Source organism: Panthera pardus, unplaced genomic scaffold (genome assembly GCF_024362965.1).
Source record: "Panthera pardus isolate Hobbes unplaced genomic scaffold, ASM2436296v1 HiC_scaffold_13, whole genome shotgun sequence".
NCBI classification, from domain to species: domain Eukaryota; kingdom Metazoa; phylum Chordata; class Mammalia; order Carnivora; family Felidae; genus Panthera; species Panthera pardus.
The window spans coordinates 127311739-127328933 of NW_026526688.1; the positions used below are offsets into that span (position 1 = coordinate 127311739).

General features: G+C 36.5%; 1 protein-coding gene across 2 annotated transcripts in view; it reads right to left on the bottom strand.

The window, feature by feature from the left end:
• GRID2 (glutamate ionotropic receptor delta type subunit 2) overlaps positions 1–17195 on the bottom strand; it is a 1432440-nt gene that overhangs the window by 211061 nt on the left and 1204184 nt on the right. For both annotated transcript variants that reach the window (XM_053901394.1, XM_019464250.2), the window contains exon 13: positions 9083–9278. In XM_053901394.1, coding sequence (XP_053757369.1) covers positions 9083–9278 — 196 coding nt within the window. The remainder of the gene's footprint in view (positions 1–9082; positions 9279–17195) is intronic.

Genomic DNA, 17195 nt, shown 5'->3' on the forward strand with positions numbered 1-17195 from the left:
CCCAAACATCACATCCTACTTCAGGACCCTCCTTGCTATTACTCAGCATTTACTTTTAGCAGAGCACCTTTAAAGAGTGCCTAGTTTAGGGGTGACTGGGTGGCTCAGTCAGTTAAGTGTCTGACTCTTGATTTCAGCTCAGGTCATTATCTCACAGTTCGTGAGTTTGAGACCTGCATTGGGCTCTGCGCTGACAGTATAGAACCTGCTTAGGATTCTCTGTGCCCCATTCTCTCTGCCCCTTCCCTGCTCACTCTATCTCTTTCTCTCTTTCAAAATAAAGAAACATTTTTTAAAACAGTGCCTACTCTAACAAAATGAATGAACAAAGGAAACAAGAAAAACAAAATAACCCAGACTCTTAAATATAAAGAACAATGGGTGGTTGCCAGAGGGAAAGTGGGTAGGGGACAGGTGAAATAAATAAAAGGGATTAAAAGCACACTTATCATGATGGGCACTGAGTAGTGTATAAAATTGTCAAATCATTACATTGTCACCTGAAACTAATAAAACACTAATTATACTTGAATAAAAAATTAAAATAAAAAAGAAAATAAATAAAAGTACCTACTCTTATCATCTCCACTGCTTCTCTTCTCATTCTTTTTTTCTCTCCAATCTAATTCTAATTCCTTCTCCTTTCTCTCTACCAGATCTGCTCTTCTCAAGGTCACCAGAGAATCCTGGTTGCCAAATAAATCCTTAATTCTAGGTCTTCACTATACTTGATCCATAAGCATCATTTCACAGACGGTTGATCATTTTAACTTCTTGAAATACTTTTCATTTGGCTTCTAAACAACTGCTTTTGTTTTTTTCCCTGCTTCTCTGGCTGATCCTTTCCTGATTCTGTTATACCCTTTTAAACACTCCCTCCTCTAAATACTAAATTGTCCCAGGGATTAGTCTTTACATAGCTTTCTTCTCTAGATAGACACATATCCTTAGTGATATCATCGAGTCTTATGACTTTAAATACAGACTCTATGTTAGTAATCTCCAATCTCCAGCTGGAACTTTCTCCTAAACAGTCAACTCATATATAGAAAGCAGCTTTCTCGGCATCTTTTCCTGGATAATTAATAAACATTTCATGTTAGCTATCATGCCAAAGGCAAATTCTCATTTGGCTTCTCAAATCTGCTCTTCCCATAGTTTTCTCAACCTTAATAAATGTTAATTTCATTCTTCCTACTGCTTAGGCCAAAGACATTGGACTCATCTTTAACTCCTCTTTTTCATAGCTCATATTCAATCTTTTAGAAAATTTGTCAGAGCTACCTTCACAACGTATTCAAATTCAATCACTTCCCACCACTTTCACCATAACCACTGTGGTCCATCCACCATCATGTCTCACTTGGATTATAACAGTAATCTCATCTCTGTTTTTGCTTCCAGCCTTGACCTCTCCTATCTCCCACATAGCACTTTGAGTGGACCTTTGTAAGTAAGTCAGATCATGTCATTCTTCCACTCACAACCTTCCTGGGTTTCCTATCTCAGAATTATTCAAAATCAAAGTAATTTAAATGGCTCCAAAGTATTATACCAGTGATTTCCAACCTTTATTGTGAATCAGAATCACCTGAAAGGATTTAAGATATTCAGATGCCTTCCACTCCCTAATTAAGGTACAATGGGCAAAAGGGGTTGAAAAGTACAAACTTCTAGTTATAAATAAGTCATGGGATGTAATGTACAGCATGGTGAAATAGTTAATAATGCTGTATTGCATGTATAGCAGTTGCTAGGAGAATAGATCTTAAAAGTTCTTATCACAAAAAGAAAATTTGTAACAATGGTGAGGGAGGTTAACTAAATTTATTGTGGTGATCATTTTGCAATATACATAACCATAGAATCATGTTGTATGTCTGAAGCTAACATAATGTTATATGTTCATTGTATCTCGATAATAAAAAAAAAAAGATACAGTTGGAACTTTAGTGGGGCCCAAGCTTCAACATTTTTAGGTCACCATCCAGCCTAATCCCTGATGTGACCTTATTTCCTACCTATCTTCCTTGCACACCCTATCTGCCACCCCGCCTCCATGTACCCTTCTTCAGCCATATTGGTCTTGACATTTCTCTCCATCATGCCAAGCTAGTTTCTGCCTCAGGAATTTTGCAGTAATATTCCTTCTGGTCAGAGCACTTCCTGCCCTGTCTCCCCACTGTCTTCATGGTATACCCTGTCCTCTTTCAGGTCTTTACTCAAATGTCATTTTCTCAGAGATGCCTTCTGGGACCACTTTATATATGATGGCAAACATCCCTTTTCTTCCTCTGCTTTCTTTCATCCTTACCTTTCTAATTTTTCTTCATAGCACATGTTTATGTGATTGTCTATTTTTTTCTCTCTACTACAAAATAATCTCCATTGGGGTAGGGGCTTTGCTTGTTCTGCTTAATTTCTTATGCCCAGAACAGGGCCTGGTAAATGATCGGTGCTCACTGAATAGGTTGTGAATGAATTAATAAAATGGGAGGTTCAACCCACCGAGTTTTGTCAGCCATAGATAAATAAAGAAGGTAGGCCTACCGCACCATTTCATAGGACCTAGAATTTGTCTTTCTACACCAGTCCTCAAAAGTCCTTGATAGTGGCCCATTTGACATGACCAATCTTTCGTCTTGGCTTTCATTTCAATACTCCAATTTTCCAGCTGTCACTAGAGCTGAGGCCTGAGCCTGGAGGTTTTGCTCTACACCTGGACCTTGTCAGTTTCCCTTTCCCTATACAGCTCGGGGACTTGTGTAGACTAATTAGACTTGTAAATTGATGCTATCTTTCTGATTGAAAACTGCTGCTGCCAACACCATCCCTCACTTCCCTGTTGCCATAGTATCCATCAGATTTTTATATCCTCTTTGAACTATGTAGTGTGAGGTATTATGCAGTTACCATTAGGATCCTCTGGCTAGGACAGGATTTTAATCCTACCAATCCTGATTTTCAATCCTGAGTAGTCTTCAATGCTGAGAGCTTTTAGAATAATTTGTTCTTCAACACCTGAGCTTACTAGGTTGTCAGGAAATAAATATCACCCTCTAAATAACCAGAGACTTCTCTTTTAGTTCTACATACAGATCCTCCATTTCTAGTCAGATCTTTATTTTTGACCTGCCAGAATATGAATTATATCATGTTACTCTTTTTTTATTAATGTTTATTTATTTATTTTGAGAGAGAGAGAGAGAGAGAGAGAGAGAGAGAGAGAAAGCATGAGCATGGGATGGGGGAGGGGTAGAGAGACAGGGAGATAGAGAATCCAAAGCAGGCTTCATGCTGTCAGTGCAGAGCCTGATGCAGGGCTTGATCCCACAAACTGTGAGATCATGACCTGAGCCAAAATCAAGAGTTGATACTTAACCAACTGAGCCATCCAGTCACCCCTATCATGTGACTTTTCTGTTCAAAACCTTCCTAAGTTTCATATCTCCCATGGAGTAAAAGCCCATTTAACTTTTTTAAATGTTTATTTATTTTTGAGAGAGAGAGAGAGAGAGAGCATAAGCAGAGGAGGGCAGAGAGAGATGGAGACACAGAATCTGAAGCAGGCTCCATGCTCTGAGCTGTCAGCATAGAGCCCTCCCCACGGCTTGGGACCTGAGCCAAAGTCAGAGGCTTAATCAACTGAGCCACCCAGGAGCTCTGTAAAAGCCCATTTAGAATGTTCTATATGTTCTATACAGCCCTGTATTAGTATTTTCAGATGTTAGCATGCTTACAAATCACCTGGTAATCTTCTTAGAATGACATTTACATTCAGAAGGACTGACTCTGATGGGGCCCAGGAGTCTGCATTTCTAAGAAGCTCTCAAGTGATGCTGATGTTGCCTTGTCACTCATACTGTGAGTAACAAGATTGCAAAGATACACCTTCTCCCCTACCACCTGGCCTTCTACTTCTCTGACTTTGTTATACTTCTGATATTATCCTGTATTTCTGACTTACATGAGCTTCCTTCATAGTCTTAGAACATCCAGGCATGTTCCCACCTCAGGGCCTTTGCATTGGCTGACCCTCTATCTGAAAACATGTCACTTAGATAAACACCTCTCTGTCTCCCTCCCACTTGCTTCAAGACTTTATTCCAATGTCATTTTCTTTATTTTTCTTTATTAAAATTTTTTTTGAGGGGAGGGAGAGGGGCAGAGGGAGATAGAGAAAGATTGAGAGAGAGAGAGAGAGAGAGAGAGAGAGAATCTTAAGCAGGCTCCATGTTCAGGTTGGAGCCTGAGGCGAGGCTGGGATCATGACCTGAGCTGAAATCAAGAGTTAGACACTCAACTGACTGAGCCACTCAGGAACCACCCCCACAATGTCATTTTCTTAGTGAAGCCTTCCCTGGACATCTGATTTAACAAGGCAGACCATCTCCTTCTTGTCTCCCTTTTCCCTCTTTCTACTTTTTCTCCTTAACACATCACTACTGAAATACAACACATTTTATTTGTTTATTGTCTGCCTCTTACACTAGGGTGTGAACTTTGTGGAGGCATTTTGTTTTCATTTATTTTCACTCCAGCAACCAAAATACTGGCTGATACATAGAAGGTTCTCAATAAATAATTGTTGAATGAATGCACTAAAAGTTTCAGTTATATTTTTCATATACATTTTTTCTATTTATGCAAAAAGTCCTGGGAAGAGGAAGATGGAAACAAATTTGTTCCAGTTTAATTAGGCTAGTCTGTTACAGGTGAATGTCTCCCAAGAATAGCAGATCAGAACTCATTTACTTAATCCTCATTTATACAGCTTTCTTTGGTATGAGCAGCACGATGTTAGAAGAGATCAAGTTCTACCTTCAAGTGAGAGAAACTTAATGAGACTAGTAGCACTATTAAGAACAAACACAAGCTGAGACATTAATGGTCTCTATTTAAAGTTATAATTAGGATTGTTTGCACAGTGATTCAGGCTTTCCTCGAAGGCAGTTACTATATATATGAATTCTTGTCAAAGATACTGTAGAAGTTTGGCCTTCTGTGGAAAATTGACCTAGAAGACCTCTACTGTGTTTTCTGCCCGAACAAATTAGAAACCGATGACCGAGAAGAGGAAGCTGCTGTGTGGGATGTGCAAGACCAGTTGCCCAAGGAAGAATGCACAGCCACATTTCATGTCTCATAGTTCTCAGTCTTATAAGCTCCCAGTGAGCTTTAGCAGGTGAGAAGGTTATTATATTTTGGTTGGTTGGTTTTGTGTTTTAAGAGAGGCTGGCCAAGACCTAGCAAACTGAACCAAAAGACATTCTATTGTTATTACCTATTTCCTGTCTAATCAATTTTCAGCTATCTCTGATTTTGGTTAGAAGAATGTATATACAACAAGTAATTTTCACTTTGGTATTTTCCATTATGAATTCATAAGGACATTCTTCACTACCCCTCTAGTAAATCAGAAAATGGAATGAATATGGTATAATGCTAGGTGACATGATTTGCAATTTTAAACTCATAAGCTGTCTTTATCAGTAGACTACCACGGAATAGAAATTGTTCTTCTTTACTTCTTTCATTAATTATTCTTTTCATTACAGTATAATTTTAACTTAACCTTAGAAGATATTAAATAATAAAGCTTTGTAGTTACAAATTAGTCACATTTACATTCCTCAGGTAATCTTAAGGATCATTTTATGAGTTTATTGCTCTAATCCTACTATTTATTGATGCTTCTACATATATATGTATTTTTTAAATAATGAGAAAAACCATATGAAGTAGGAATTCTTATCAGCATGATGAAAATCCTGGGGTCCAGAGATTTTTAAGTAACTAGACACATTTACACATTTTAGTTAAAAAAAAAATGAACTGTATTCAAACCCAGGTTGACATGCCTGCAAAGTCCAGGTTTTTAATTCCCACACTGTGATCATTGTACAGATGAGTAGATAAGTCTTAGAGAAGCCAAGTGACTTCTCCAAAACTATACACCTAAGACCTAGAAGAAGCAGGAAAGGAAAGCAGATAGGTTTTTTTTTTTTTCTAGGAATAGGGTTCTTTCCATTTTTCATAATAGATTTTTTTTAAATGTGTGACATTCAGTAACAGCATTAGAAACACTAACCCAAGTTTAAAGGTGATGCAATAGTTACATATTTAAAGAAAAAGAAACAGCAAAGTCTAAAAAATAATTAACCAATCTTCTCAGCACAGGATGGAAAATTATCAATAGCCTAGTCTAAAACATTTTTATTTCACAGAATCTCTGATTGAAATTTTCTCCGTATGGATATTTATGCTTTCTCTTTACATATACACAACTGTCAAATTAAATTCTTTATGGTTAAAAGACATAAAGGTAAAAAAGAAAAAAGAAAATGTAGGAAACTGTGTGTACACACTTTGAAAAAGAGATGTTTTCTTAAACAATTCTGAAGACTTTGGAATATATATATGTATATCTTAATACATACATGACCGTTTACAGCTTCTATGTGCCATTTCATATCTTATAACTTTATGATTTATTTTGGAAATGCCAGGATATGGGAAGTGTACCCAATTTGTATTACTACAAAGAATGGAAGGTATATGAGCTGTGCGTGCATGTGTGTGTGTGTGTGTGTGAGAAAGAGAGAGAGAGAGAGAGAGTAAGAACATAAGAATAAAACAAGGATTTGACTACATGTATCTACTTGACTGGCTACCTCTGAAATTTATGAGTCTCTTATTGTCTCACTGTTTATACTCTTTGCATACTCTTACCCAATTCCCATACATCAGCTATAGAGACCTTCTTGAGGGGTAATAATGAATCACAGCATTCCCCTATTTTAGTAGCATTTTTTTTCCCATCCAAATAAAAGCTGAATTCCTAAGGGCAACAGGTCCTTCATCATCTGTCCCTTGTTACTATCCCTCCTTCCATGCTCTCTCATTTGACATGTTCCAGTTCATGTTGATTTTAACTTTTTTTTAAATAATTATTTATTTTTGAGAGACAGAACACAAGTGGGGAGGGGCAAATAGAGAAGGAGACAGAATCCAAAGGAGGCTCCAGCGTCTGAGCCGTCAGCCCAGAGCCCTACACGACAGGGGCCCGAACTCACAAACCGCGAGATCATGACCTGAGCCAAAGTCTGCTGCCTAACTGACTGAGCCACCCAAGTGCCCCAATTCATGTTGATTTTAAACTGGCTTCTTGAATGTACCCTCAGGATTTTGCCTAGGCTATGCTTTGTTTGGATGCCTTGCCACCCTCTCTTCTACGTGAACAGCTCCTGATCAGGCAGGCCATCACTAATATTTTATCTCCTCAGGGAAATGTACTTGATCACTCTTCTTCAAGTAGATGTTCTCTTTAATTTCTATAAGAGCACCCGAGTTTTTTTTCCATAGCATTAATCATAATTTAAGTCATTTTGTTTGATCATGTGTTTTAGTTTTCTTTTCTTTCTCTCTCACCAGACTATGTTTCACAGATCCCATGATCATTTCTCTGTGGTGGAGTTCTCTACAGTTCTTAGATCACTGCTTTCTACAGAATTGTTACTTACCAAATATTGTATGAAAAAATGGATAAATAAATGATGAATGAGTGAGTACATATTTCTTAAAATATTTTCTGAGTATCCTTATGTCTGCTTGGAGAAAAAAAAGTGAATGTTATCTGAAATGATATGGTATAGAAAGAGGTTGTAAAGTGTGGAGAGCTTTGGCTTCTAATGTAGAATAGAAATATAAACTATGAATGTAATCATCCTCAAGAAAACAAAATTATTCTTAACAATTAATAGTATGAAGGAAAGGAACTCTCCTAAAAACCACTTAGTATTCTTATTCTGAGGTTTAAATTCATTAATATCCTATGTGTATCTAGTAAATCCTAAAATGTCTACCCTCTCATTTCCCCCAGACAACATATAAGTCCACTCACTCAATGATTCTCTCCCACCCTCCACTTCCTCCCAGTAACTGTCGAACTTCTAGAAGCCAGTGGATTTTAGGATCAGTACTTGGGTCCTGGGAAAGGACTTTAATATAATAAGGGTGAAGGAGTTAGAGGCCATTGCTAACATTTCAAGGACATTCACATCCTAATGCATCATTAGTACTTGGAAATAGGTTTATATCAGCATCATTAGCTTTTAAAATAATGATATCAACTAGGTTCACTCTAGGGAAGCATAATAATAGCAGCAGCAGATAAAGGACATCATATGAAAAGGCACAAAATAATGCTAGAACCTGCAGCAGAATATTTTCTATAGCCATCAAAATGTTCTCCAACAAGGAACTCAGACATGGGGTCCAAATTATTCTGCTGTAGAAGGTTATAGAGAAAAAGTGTATACCACCCTTGTTTCTGTGATTGACATCCATTCATTCATTCATTCACCCCACAATTATTTACTGAATGTCAACCACTGTGATTTTCACCGTGCTAGCCAATGGGATAATTTTAAACAACAATCATTCAGTTCTTCTATGCAGATTGATAGGGCTTGAGGAAGACAAGGTTACTTCTGTACACGTTTTTATAAACCACAGCCCAGAATAAAAACTAGCTTCATGTTTTACACAAAGGGATGCTTCATAATCTTTTTTTTCCCCTGGTAAAATATCTTCTAAATGATGGTTATTTAAAGAAAGATAAAGATAAAGATTTTCACTTTTGAAATAGACATTTGTAGGCACCTTATTTATTGACAAGATTAACTTTTACCTACCACATCATAAGTAAAGATAAGGTTTTCATCTAAAAACAAATGCAGGATAGGAAGTACCCCAAAGTCATCTGAAAGAATTGGATAATCTTAATGATATTTGGAACGGGACTTGTAAAAACTTTTTCAGTCTTCATGTACTAGCTTATGTTTTCTAGCTTTGAAATTCCATTGGAGACAGATCCAGTAGACACAGCACAGAAGGCTTTGAATTCCTTCTGCTTAAGCAATGTGTCAACTCAAAATCTTCTTTAAATCGATAGCAGGTATAATTTAACTACAAACTCTATGTCAGAGTTAAAATAAAAATAAATAAACCAATCTCAATGTAGCAATTTCAATATGGGAGACAAAATAGTGGACTCTAAATGAAGAACTATGACCAGTACCTTTTGAATGCCTGCTTGGGATTCCAGAACGTTATTCTCTGATCCATTGCTTCTGTTGATCATCCTCCACATTTGGGAATACATGCTGTCCCTTTCAAAAGGATTCATTCCCTTCATCCGGACATGTTCATACACGGCAGAGTCCAGTACTGTGCCATAAGGGATGTCTGTTTGCTTGGAAAGGTCCTGGAGAGATCTTCATTATTAGGAGAGAAGAAAGACACAAGAAAGAGTACTGAACACTTTCAACTGGAAATAAAGGTATAGAAAGCAGAGAATAATATAATATAGATGTCAAATTGCTTTCTTATTCTGTGGTTTCTTCATATTAAAATGTAATATACAAGGAGAATTGTTGTTAGGGTATATGGCACTTCCACAAACCATTCAAAGGCAAAATCATTACTAAAAGAAAAATGAAAATTTCTAGTGGTAAGGCAATGCTTTTTTGTGTGAACTTCACTGTGAAAAGAGCAAAAACAAAGCTAGCAATGCCATTAAAGCAAAGACAAATTAAATTAGATTGCTAGATAATCATATAATCATTTAGTTTTTAAAAAGTTCAATATGTTATTACCCTTAAGCTTATGTTCTTTTAGGTGGCAATGTTTGAACATTTTAATAAAATAATTATATTTTGCATAAACAGCATATTTTGAGGTCAAGTGTACTACTTAAAAATTAGTATTTATGATAGTCACTATTTAACAATTGGCTACCCCATACATTTAGCACCTAACATACGTTATTCTCACAGCAATGCCCCATTTTCAGAAATATTTCACCCATTTTATAGATGAAAAAACAGGTTGAGAGTATAAAAAAACTTGCTCCATGGCAGAGTCAGTGAGGGATCAGACAGGTTTCAGATGTAGATCTGACCGGCTTCAAAGGCTATAGTATTTTCACTGCAAGCTGTTGTCTCTTATTTCTAGATTTCTTTTGCTGTATTGGCTTGAATTTTGTGTGTGTGCATGTGTGTGTGTACATGCACGCATGCGTGTGTGTACATGCACGCATGCACGTGTGTGCGTGTGTGTGTGTGTGTGTGTGTGTGTGTGTGCGAGAGAGAGAGAGAGAGAGAGAGAGAGAGAGAGAGAGAGAGAGAGATTTCTATTTGTACTCAAATAGAATAAAATTCATGATTCTGGAAAGCTAAATATATTTTCAGCTTCCTCTTTTACAGAATAATGTTCAGGATTTTCAAATCAGTCTCTACGTTATAGATAGTATTAGCTTGTCCTAGGTTATTCATCTCTATATTGGTGGTCAGTTTCCTCACATTTCAGTTTCTGAGCCACTCTATACTTTCTAACTTGGAGAACCAATTGCTGTTCCACTGAAACTCATTGAATTTGTGTAGGTGCTCAACTCTAATGACTGAGTTTTAGGAACAAATGTGTCTTTGGCATGCTCTTCAAAAGTAGACGCTGGCATATTCAAACTCACTAACGTCTGAGATGTTATGAACGTCATGTTATGTATACCTCTGACCTTTTTGGTCTGTTTCTAGATGGAGTTTGGTAATGACTTCCTGGGGACCTTTGCAAACAACATTAGCGTTGGGCAAGGGTATTGGGAATACTCTTGCAGGTCACCAGTTTCCATCATGTGCAAAACTGTATCCCAAACGATAATCTATGGGCTGTGCTTGCTAGAGGAGGATTTGTGCCAATTTATAATGACAACTTTCAGCAGAATTTGGTCTATGTTTTATTGAGTTTTGGGTTGTTGATGTGTATTATGTACTCTATGGAAACTACCATGATAATTCCTTTTTGTTCAATACTTCTGCTGAATAAAATGATGCATTTAAAAATCACTATTTCCAAGGAAAAATTTGCTGGAATATTCTACAACTATTAAACCAATTCTACCACTTGTAAAAAGATAAAATGACAGTATAAATTATAATTGAAGGGTACATCAGGAATAAAAGTGAGCTACACGTAGCCAGGGTGCAAGCTAATACGAGAGTGACAGGGCATTTGTTCCTGGGACATACCATGCTTATCTTGTTAACGGTATAGCAGTAAGAATTTTATTTCCAAATACAATTTGCTTCTCACTTACTGCTGTTTCCAGTAGTAGGAGTGAAACTATTCAAAACATTAACATTTTAACATATTTCCCACTCTGTAGTGGAGGATGCTGTAAAGTGGTAGCACAGGGGGAAAATTGAAACATTAATACAGATCATAATAGCAGGCCTCACTTGTTCAATATCTATAAATACAAGGGCCTATTCTAGGTAGATGTATAGAGCTTGTACCTTCTAGAACCAAAGGTCTCATGGCTAACGGCCATGTCATGGTTCATCAGAGACCCTCTTAGGATAGGATTGGACACTTACTCCTTAGAAGATTCAGCGATCAATTGCTCCTATAATTCTCAGAAATCTTCAGTTTGGTGGTGGTGAGATCATAATCTAGGGCTCAAACTTTTATATGCTTATACTTAAGTATATAACTTGTTTGCCCAAACAGTCATACCAGCAAAACACTGTTAAATAAATGAACACTCCTCTTAGCTTTCCATGAAAAGAAAATTGAAATAAAATGTTGGGATCATTAATATAATCAGGTTCCTGTGGCATAACATCGCTTTAAATATTAGCTTCACAACTTAAACATCAAACTATAATACAAACAATATTGTTGGTGAAACTGATTTGTATACAAAAATTTTAAAGGGATATCTCAATCTATTGCCTAGGTGAAATTCCTGATGTCAGAAAAAAAAACATTTTATTTTCAACATACTTCAGATTCAGAATAGCAGAGCTTTTTGTAACTTAGAACAAAGGCATTTTCTCTCTAGCTTCGTTTCTGATATCAAGTTCAGCTTATAAATTTGCCTTGAGATATGCTTGCAATAAAAATTACAGCTTGTCTGATTCAGCATCGTTCCATTATAGTATACAGAGATAACATTGAAGGTGACAAAAATAAAATGAAGCAAAATGAAGTGAGCACAAACAGCTTATTAGAGAAAGTGAAGGCTGTTTTAGGATCCCAACACAGAAAGAGAGTGCCCATCATATGTGGTCATTTTGTTATTTTCATGTTAGTAAGATTTTAGAGCAATATCAGCAGAAATGGTGCGGCCTATATTATGAGCCCCTAAAAGAAATCTAGCAAATTATTCCACTAGTGGTAGAATAGGTAGTAATCCTCAAAAAAACTGTATTTGAAGTTCAACATCTGAGTGAATTTAGAAGGGCCAAGTCTTTGTTTTCTCTTTTGTTTTTCCAAATCCTTTTTTTAAAAATGCAAAACAATTATAAAATAATTAGTAAATTAATATAAATATATTCACCACGGCCAATATATAAATTAATCAACCATGGCAAATGCTGTCATTTCTTTTTAACCGTTGACAATGCTTACCCAGAAGAAATGGGAACAATCTAGAGCATTCTAGAAAATTGTTAACTTGGAATATACTCATACCAATATATTCCATTTCTCCACTTAATCACACAAAACCCACAAGTACTCACGGTAAAACGCAGCAAATGATCACTCCGCAAATCTGTTATTGTTGAATCTTCCTCTCCCAACCCCACACCCCAACTCATGCACACAGAATTTTAAAAAAAATGAGAGTCTATAGCTATAAGTGGTGAATAATAAAAGAAAGCAAATGGTTTGCCATCTAATCACTCTGTTTTCCCAACATCTTTTTGGAATTCGACTTTTATTCCTTGTACTGGTGTCCTACACTACTAACGACCCGTGGGTACTAAAGAATACTGACAGCTGATAAGTAAGTGACATTTAGTTATTTGCATGAACATTACATACACTAGGAAACTGTAATTTAGGGCACTTCTGGGAAGTAAATTTGAGGAATTTGGGTGGATGTAGGCTGATTGCAAACTCTTTCCGTGAGAAAAATAAACACTCAAAACCCTTCAAGCATAGAAAATTAATTTTGATACATGTGATCCTCTGATATTAGATATTAGTAACTTTGACATTGGGTAAATTAGATTTAAAAAAAATTTTTTTTTCTTTAATGTTCATCTATTTTTGAGAGACAGAGCGTGAGCAGGGCAGGGGCAGAGAGAGAAGGAGGCACAGAATCGAAAGCAGGCTCCAGGCTTTGAGCTGTTAGCACAGAGCCAGATACGGGGCTTGAACTCATAAACCGTGAGGTCATGACCTGAGCTGAAGTCGGATGCTTAACTGACTAAGCCACCAAGGCACCCTGGGGCAAGTTAGATTTTAAAGTCAAGCAAATAGATTATTTGTGTGCCATATGATGTTAGTTATCCCTGTTAACTGGAATTTCTTCATCTAAAAATGGAGAGAATAAGAGTATCTAAAGGTGATGATAAAAGGACCTGTCATATCTGCACTCAATCAAGTTACCTACTGTTTTATATGAAGATTATTATTATTATTATGATTCACCTCCTACTAATGCCCTATTTAATAATTTCTAATGGATTTTAGTGTGTGGCAGGATAGCCTCTTTATAAATATTGTTGATGAGCAGATTCATGAATTGGGGTCAAAATGAAGACTCATTAGGAAATGAGTACAAGATTTTATCCAAGTACAAGATTTTATATTTAATTTTTTAAATTATTCATTTTATGAGTTATTTAAAATATTTAAATATATTTTTAAAATATTATTTAAATAACTCATTTACATTTCTAAAAGTGTCAACTAGTTAAAAATCTAATGCCTATCCTCTTGCAGTGAACTTTCACTCACATTTTTCACCTATTTTCCTTTAAACAAGAGAATAGATTTTACTCACATAAACTTTAAAATTACACTCCTAAATCTCTCTTTTCCATCTGTTTTCTTTCTTCTTTTTAAACATTTGAGCTTGGTTTTGTGGGATGCTCAGCAACAAATGGCTGCCAGCTCTAGCTCTGGGGAATTGTAAGTCTAATCCCATTTTTAATGGAATGGAATAAGTCAACTTAAGTTATCACATCAGAAGCGATTTTTCTTCGGGGGAGAGAAATGGAACGCGGTTGATAGGATGGGTGCTAGATGCTTCAGGCACAGGGGATGACGGCGGGAGAGAGACAAACAAGTGGGGATATATTAAAAGCGTCTTCCACCTCGGTTCAGGTTTTTTCTCCCACACTCCCTCCCCAGTTTCTTCCTCTGGATGCTGATTTCAGCATCTGCCAAAGGAGAAAATTTTGTTGCACCTCTAGGAGCCCATCAGTAACCACATTAAAAGTCTGCCTGATGCCCACTGTTGTTCATTGGACGCAGCAGCTGAACGCTTTGTGAGTACAGAGACAGGTTTTGCTGAAAACAAAAACTAAAATAAAACAAAACAAAAACCCCAAAAACCAAAACCAAAACCAAAAAAAAAAAAAAAAACCCAAAAAACCAAAACCAAAACAACAACAACAACAAAACTGCTCCAAAATTTAAAACTCAAAAGAACAACTAATATGCCAAATAAAGGTCCACTGGACTGAGAATTAGTGTCACTGAGACCGAAGAAGAAGAGAAAGTGTCAAAAAATGGATTGAGGTGGCCAGGTAAGGCAGGCCTGCCTCTGAGAGGTACAGCCAACAGCCAGCCACTAGGCAATCTCTTAGTTTCTACAAACCTGGGTTTTGAAGATGTAAAGATTTGAGTTTCAATCCTTGAACAAGTTATTTTTCCTCTCTAAACTGCAATCAATTTCCCTATTAGTGAAAATAATAATTTTGTAATAATATAGGTTAAGGCTTGGTGTAGATATTGATATGACACTTACCTTAGTATTTAACACTCTATGAGTGCTCCATTACTGGTACTTGCAATTATTAATTTCATTACTAATACTATTACTTTGTTCTCTGTTATGATTTTTGGAATTGTCATATCCTTATTTTTCCTACCAACTAAATTCATTTCAGATTCCTCACCTGTGGCCTTTCTGTCTCATACCCTATCTAATCTCTCATTAATTTCTATACATTTTTACCTCCTGAATCTTGCAAATCTGTCACTATGTTTGTCCTCTCATTGCTAATACTCTCATTTCTTTCACCTAGAGAATTATTTCTAAGTGTTTTCTCTATCTCTACTTTCACCCACCTCTAATCCATCTTCCACACCACAGCTAAAGTCTGATACTATCCCTGTTTTATTTAAATACTTCCTATATACTCCACTACCCTTAGAGAATATCTCCAAATCCATAGCATTCAAGAACCTTAAAAAATTTGGCCTAAAATTTTTTCCATTTTTAGAAAAACCTTTTGCCTCATTCATACTCCCATTATAGGGCAAACAGACCATTTCATCATTCCTTGGTTGATAGGTATTTTCTTTTCATGTCTTCTTGTCTACCTGGTGAATTCCTTCTTTTCAAGTTCAAGGTCAAACTCAGCTGCCTCATCAGTGCTTTTCTACTACTTAGAATATGTTCATATTTTAGCATTCTGTATGAAATTTTACTTCTCTTCAGATTACATTTTGCTTATTCATACACACACACACACACACACACACATATACTTTTTTAGTTCATCTTTGAAACTCACAGTCTAACCCAGGGTCTGGAAAGTAGCAGTCAATGAGACTCATTTGTTTTGGCTACTCTTTACTAGAAAAATGCCTTTATCTTAGAAAGCCAGCATTCCCATTAAACTAGCATTGCATAACATAGTATTGGAAGACTTAGCCTCAGCAATCAGACAACACAAAAGAATAAAAGCATCCAAATCAGCCAGGGGGAAATCAAACTTTCACCCTTCACAGATGATATGATACTTTACATGGAAAACCCAAACGATTCCACCAAAAAACTGCTTGAACTGGTCCATGAATTCAGCAAAGTCACAGGATATAAAATCAATGCACAGAAATCGGTTGCATTCCTATACACCAACAATCAAGCAACAGAAAGAAAAATCAAGGAATAGATCCCATTTACACCTGCACCAAAAACCATGAAATACCTAGGAATAAACCTAATCAAAGAGGTGAAAAATCTATACACCAAAAACTATAGAAAGCTTATGAAAGAAATTGAAGAAGACACAAAAAAATGGAAAAATATTCCATCTCCTGGATTGGAAGAACAAACATTGTTAAAATGTTGATACTACCCAAAGCAATCAACATATTCAATGCAATCCCTATCAAAATAACAACAGCATTCTTCACAGAGCTAGAGCAAACAATCCTAAAATTTGTATGGAAGAAGAAAAGACCCCAAATAGCCAAAGCAATCTTGAAAAAGAAAACTGAAGCTGGCGGCATCACAATCCAAGACTTCAAGATGTATTACAAAGCTGTAATCAAAAAGACAGTATGGTACTGGCACAAAAACAGACACTTAGATCAATGGAATAGGAGAACCCAGAAATGGACCCACAAATCTTTGACAAAGCAGAAAAGAATATCCAATGTAATAAGGAAATGGTACTGGGAAAACTAGAGAGCGACATGCAGAAAAATGAACTGGGGACACTTCCTTATGCCATACACAAAAATAAATTCAAAATGGATGAAAGACCTAAATGTAAGATAGGAAGTCATCAAAATCCTGGAGCAGAAAGCAGGCAAAAACCTCTTTGACCTTGGCTGCAGCAACTTCTTATCAACAATGTCTCCAGACACAGGGGAAACAAAAGCAAAAATGAACTATTGGAGCATCATCAAAAGAAAAATCTGCACAGCAAAGGAAACAATCAGCAAAACTAAAAGGAAACCGATGGAAAGGGAGAAGATATTTGCAAAGGACCTATCAGATAAAGGGTTAGTATCCAAATCTATAAAGAACTTAACAAACTCAATACGCAAGAAACAAATAATCCGGTGAAGAAATGGCAAATGACATGAATAGACACTTCTCCAGAGAAGACATCCAGATGGCCAACCGATACATGAAAAAATGCTCAACATCACTCATCATCAGGGAAATACAAATCAAAACCACAATGAGATACCACACACCTATCAGAATGGCTAACATTAACAACTCAGGCAACAACAGATGTTGGCGAGGATGTGGAGAAAGAGTATCTCTTTTGCACTGCTGGTGGGAATGCAAACTGGTGCAGCCACTCTGGAAAACAGTATGGAGGTTCCTCACAAAATTAAAAATAGAACTACCCTACGACCCAGCAACTGCACTA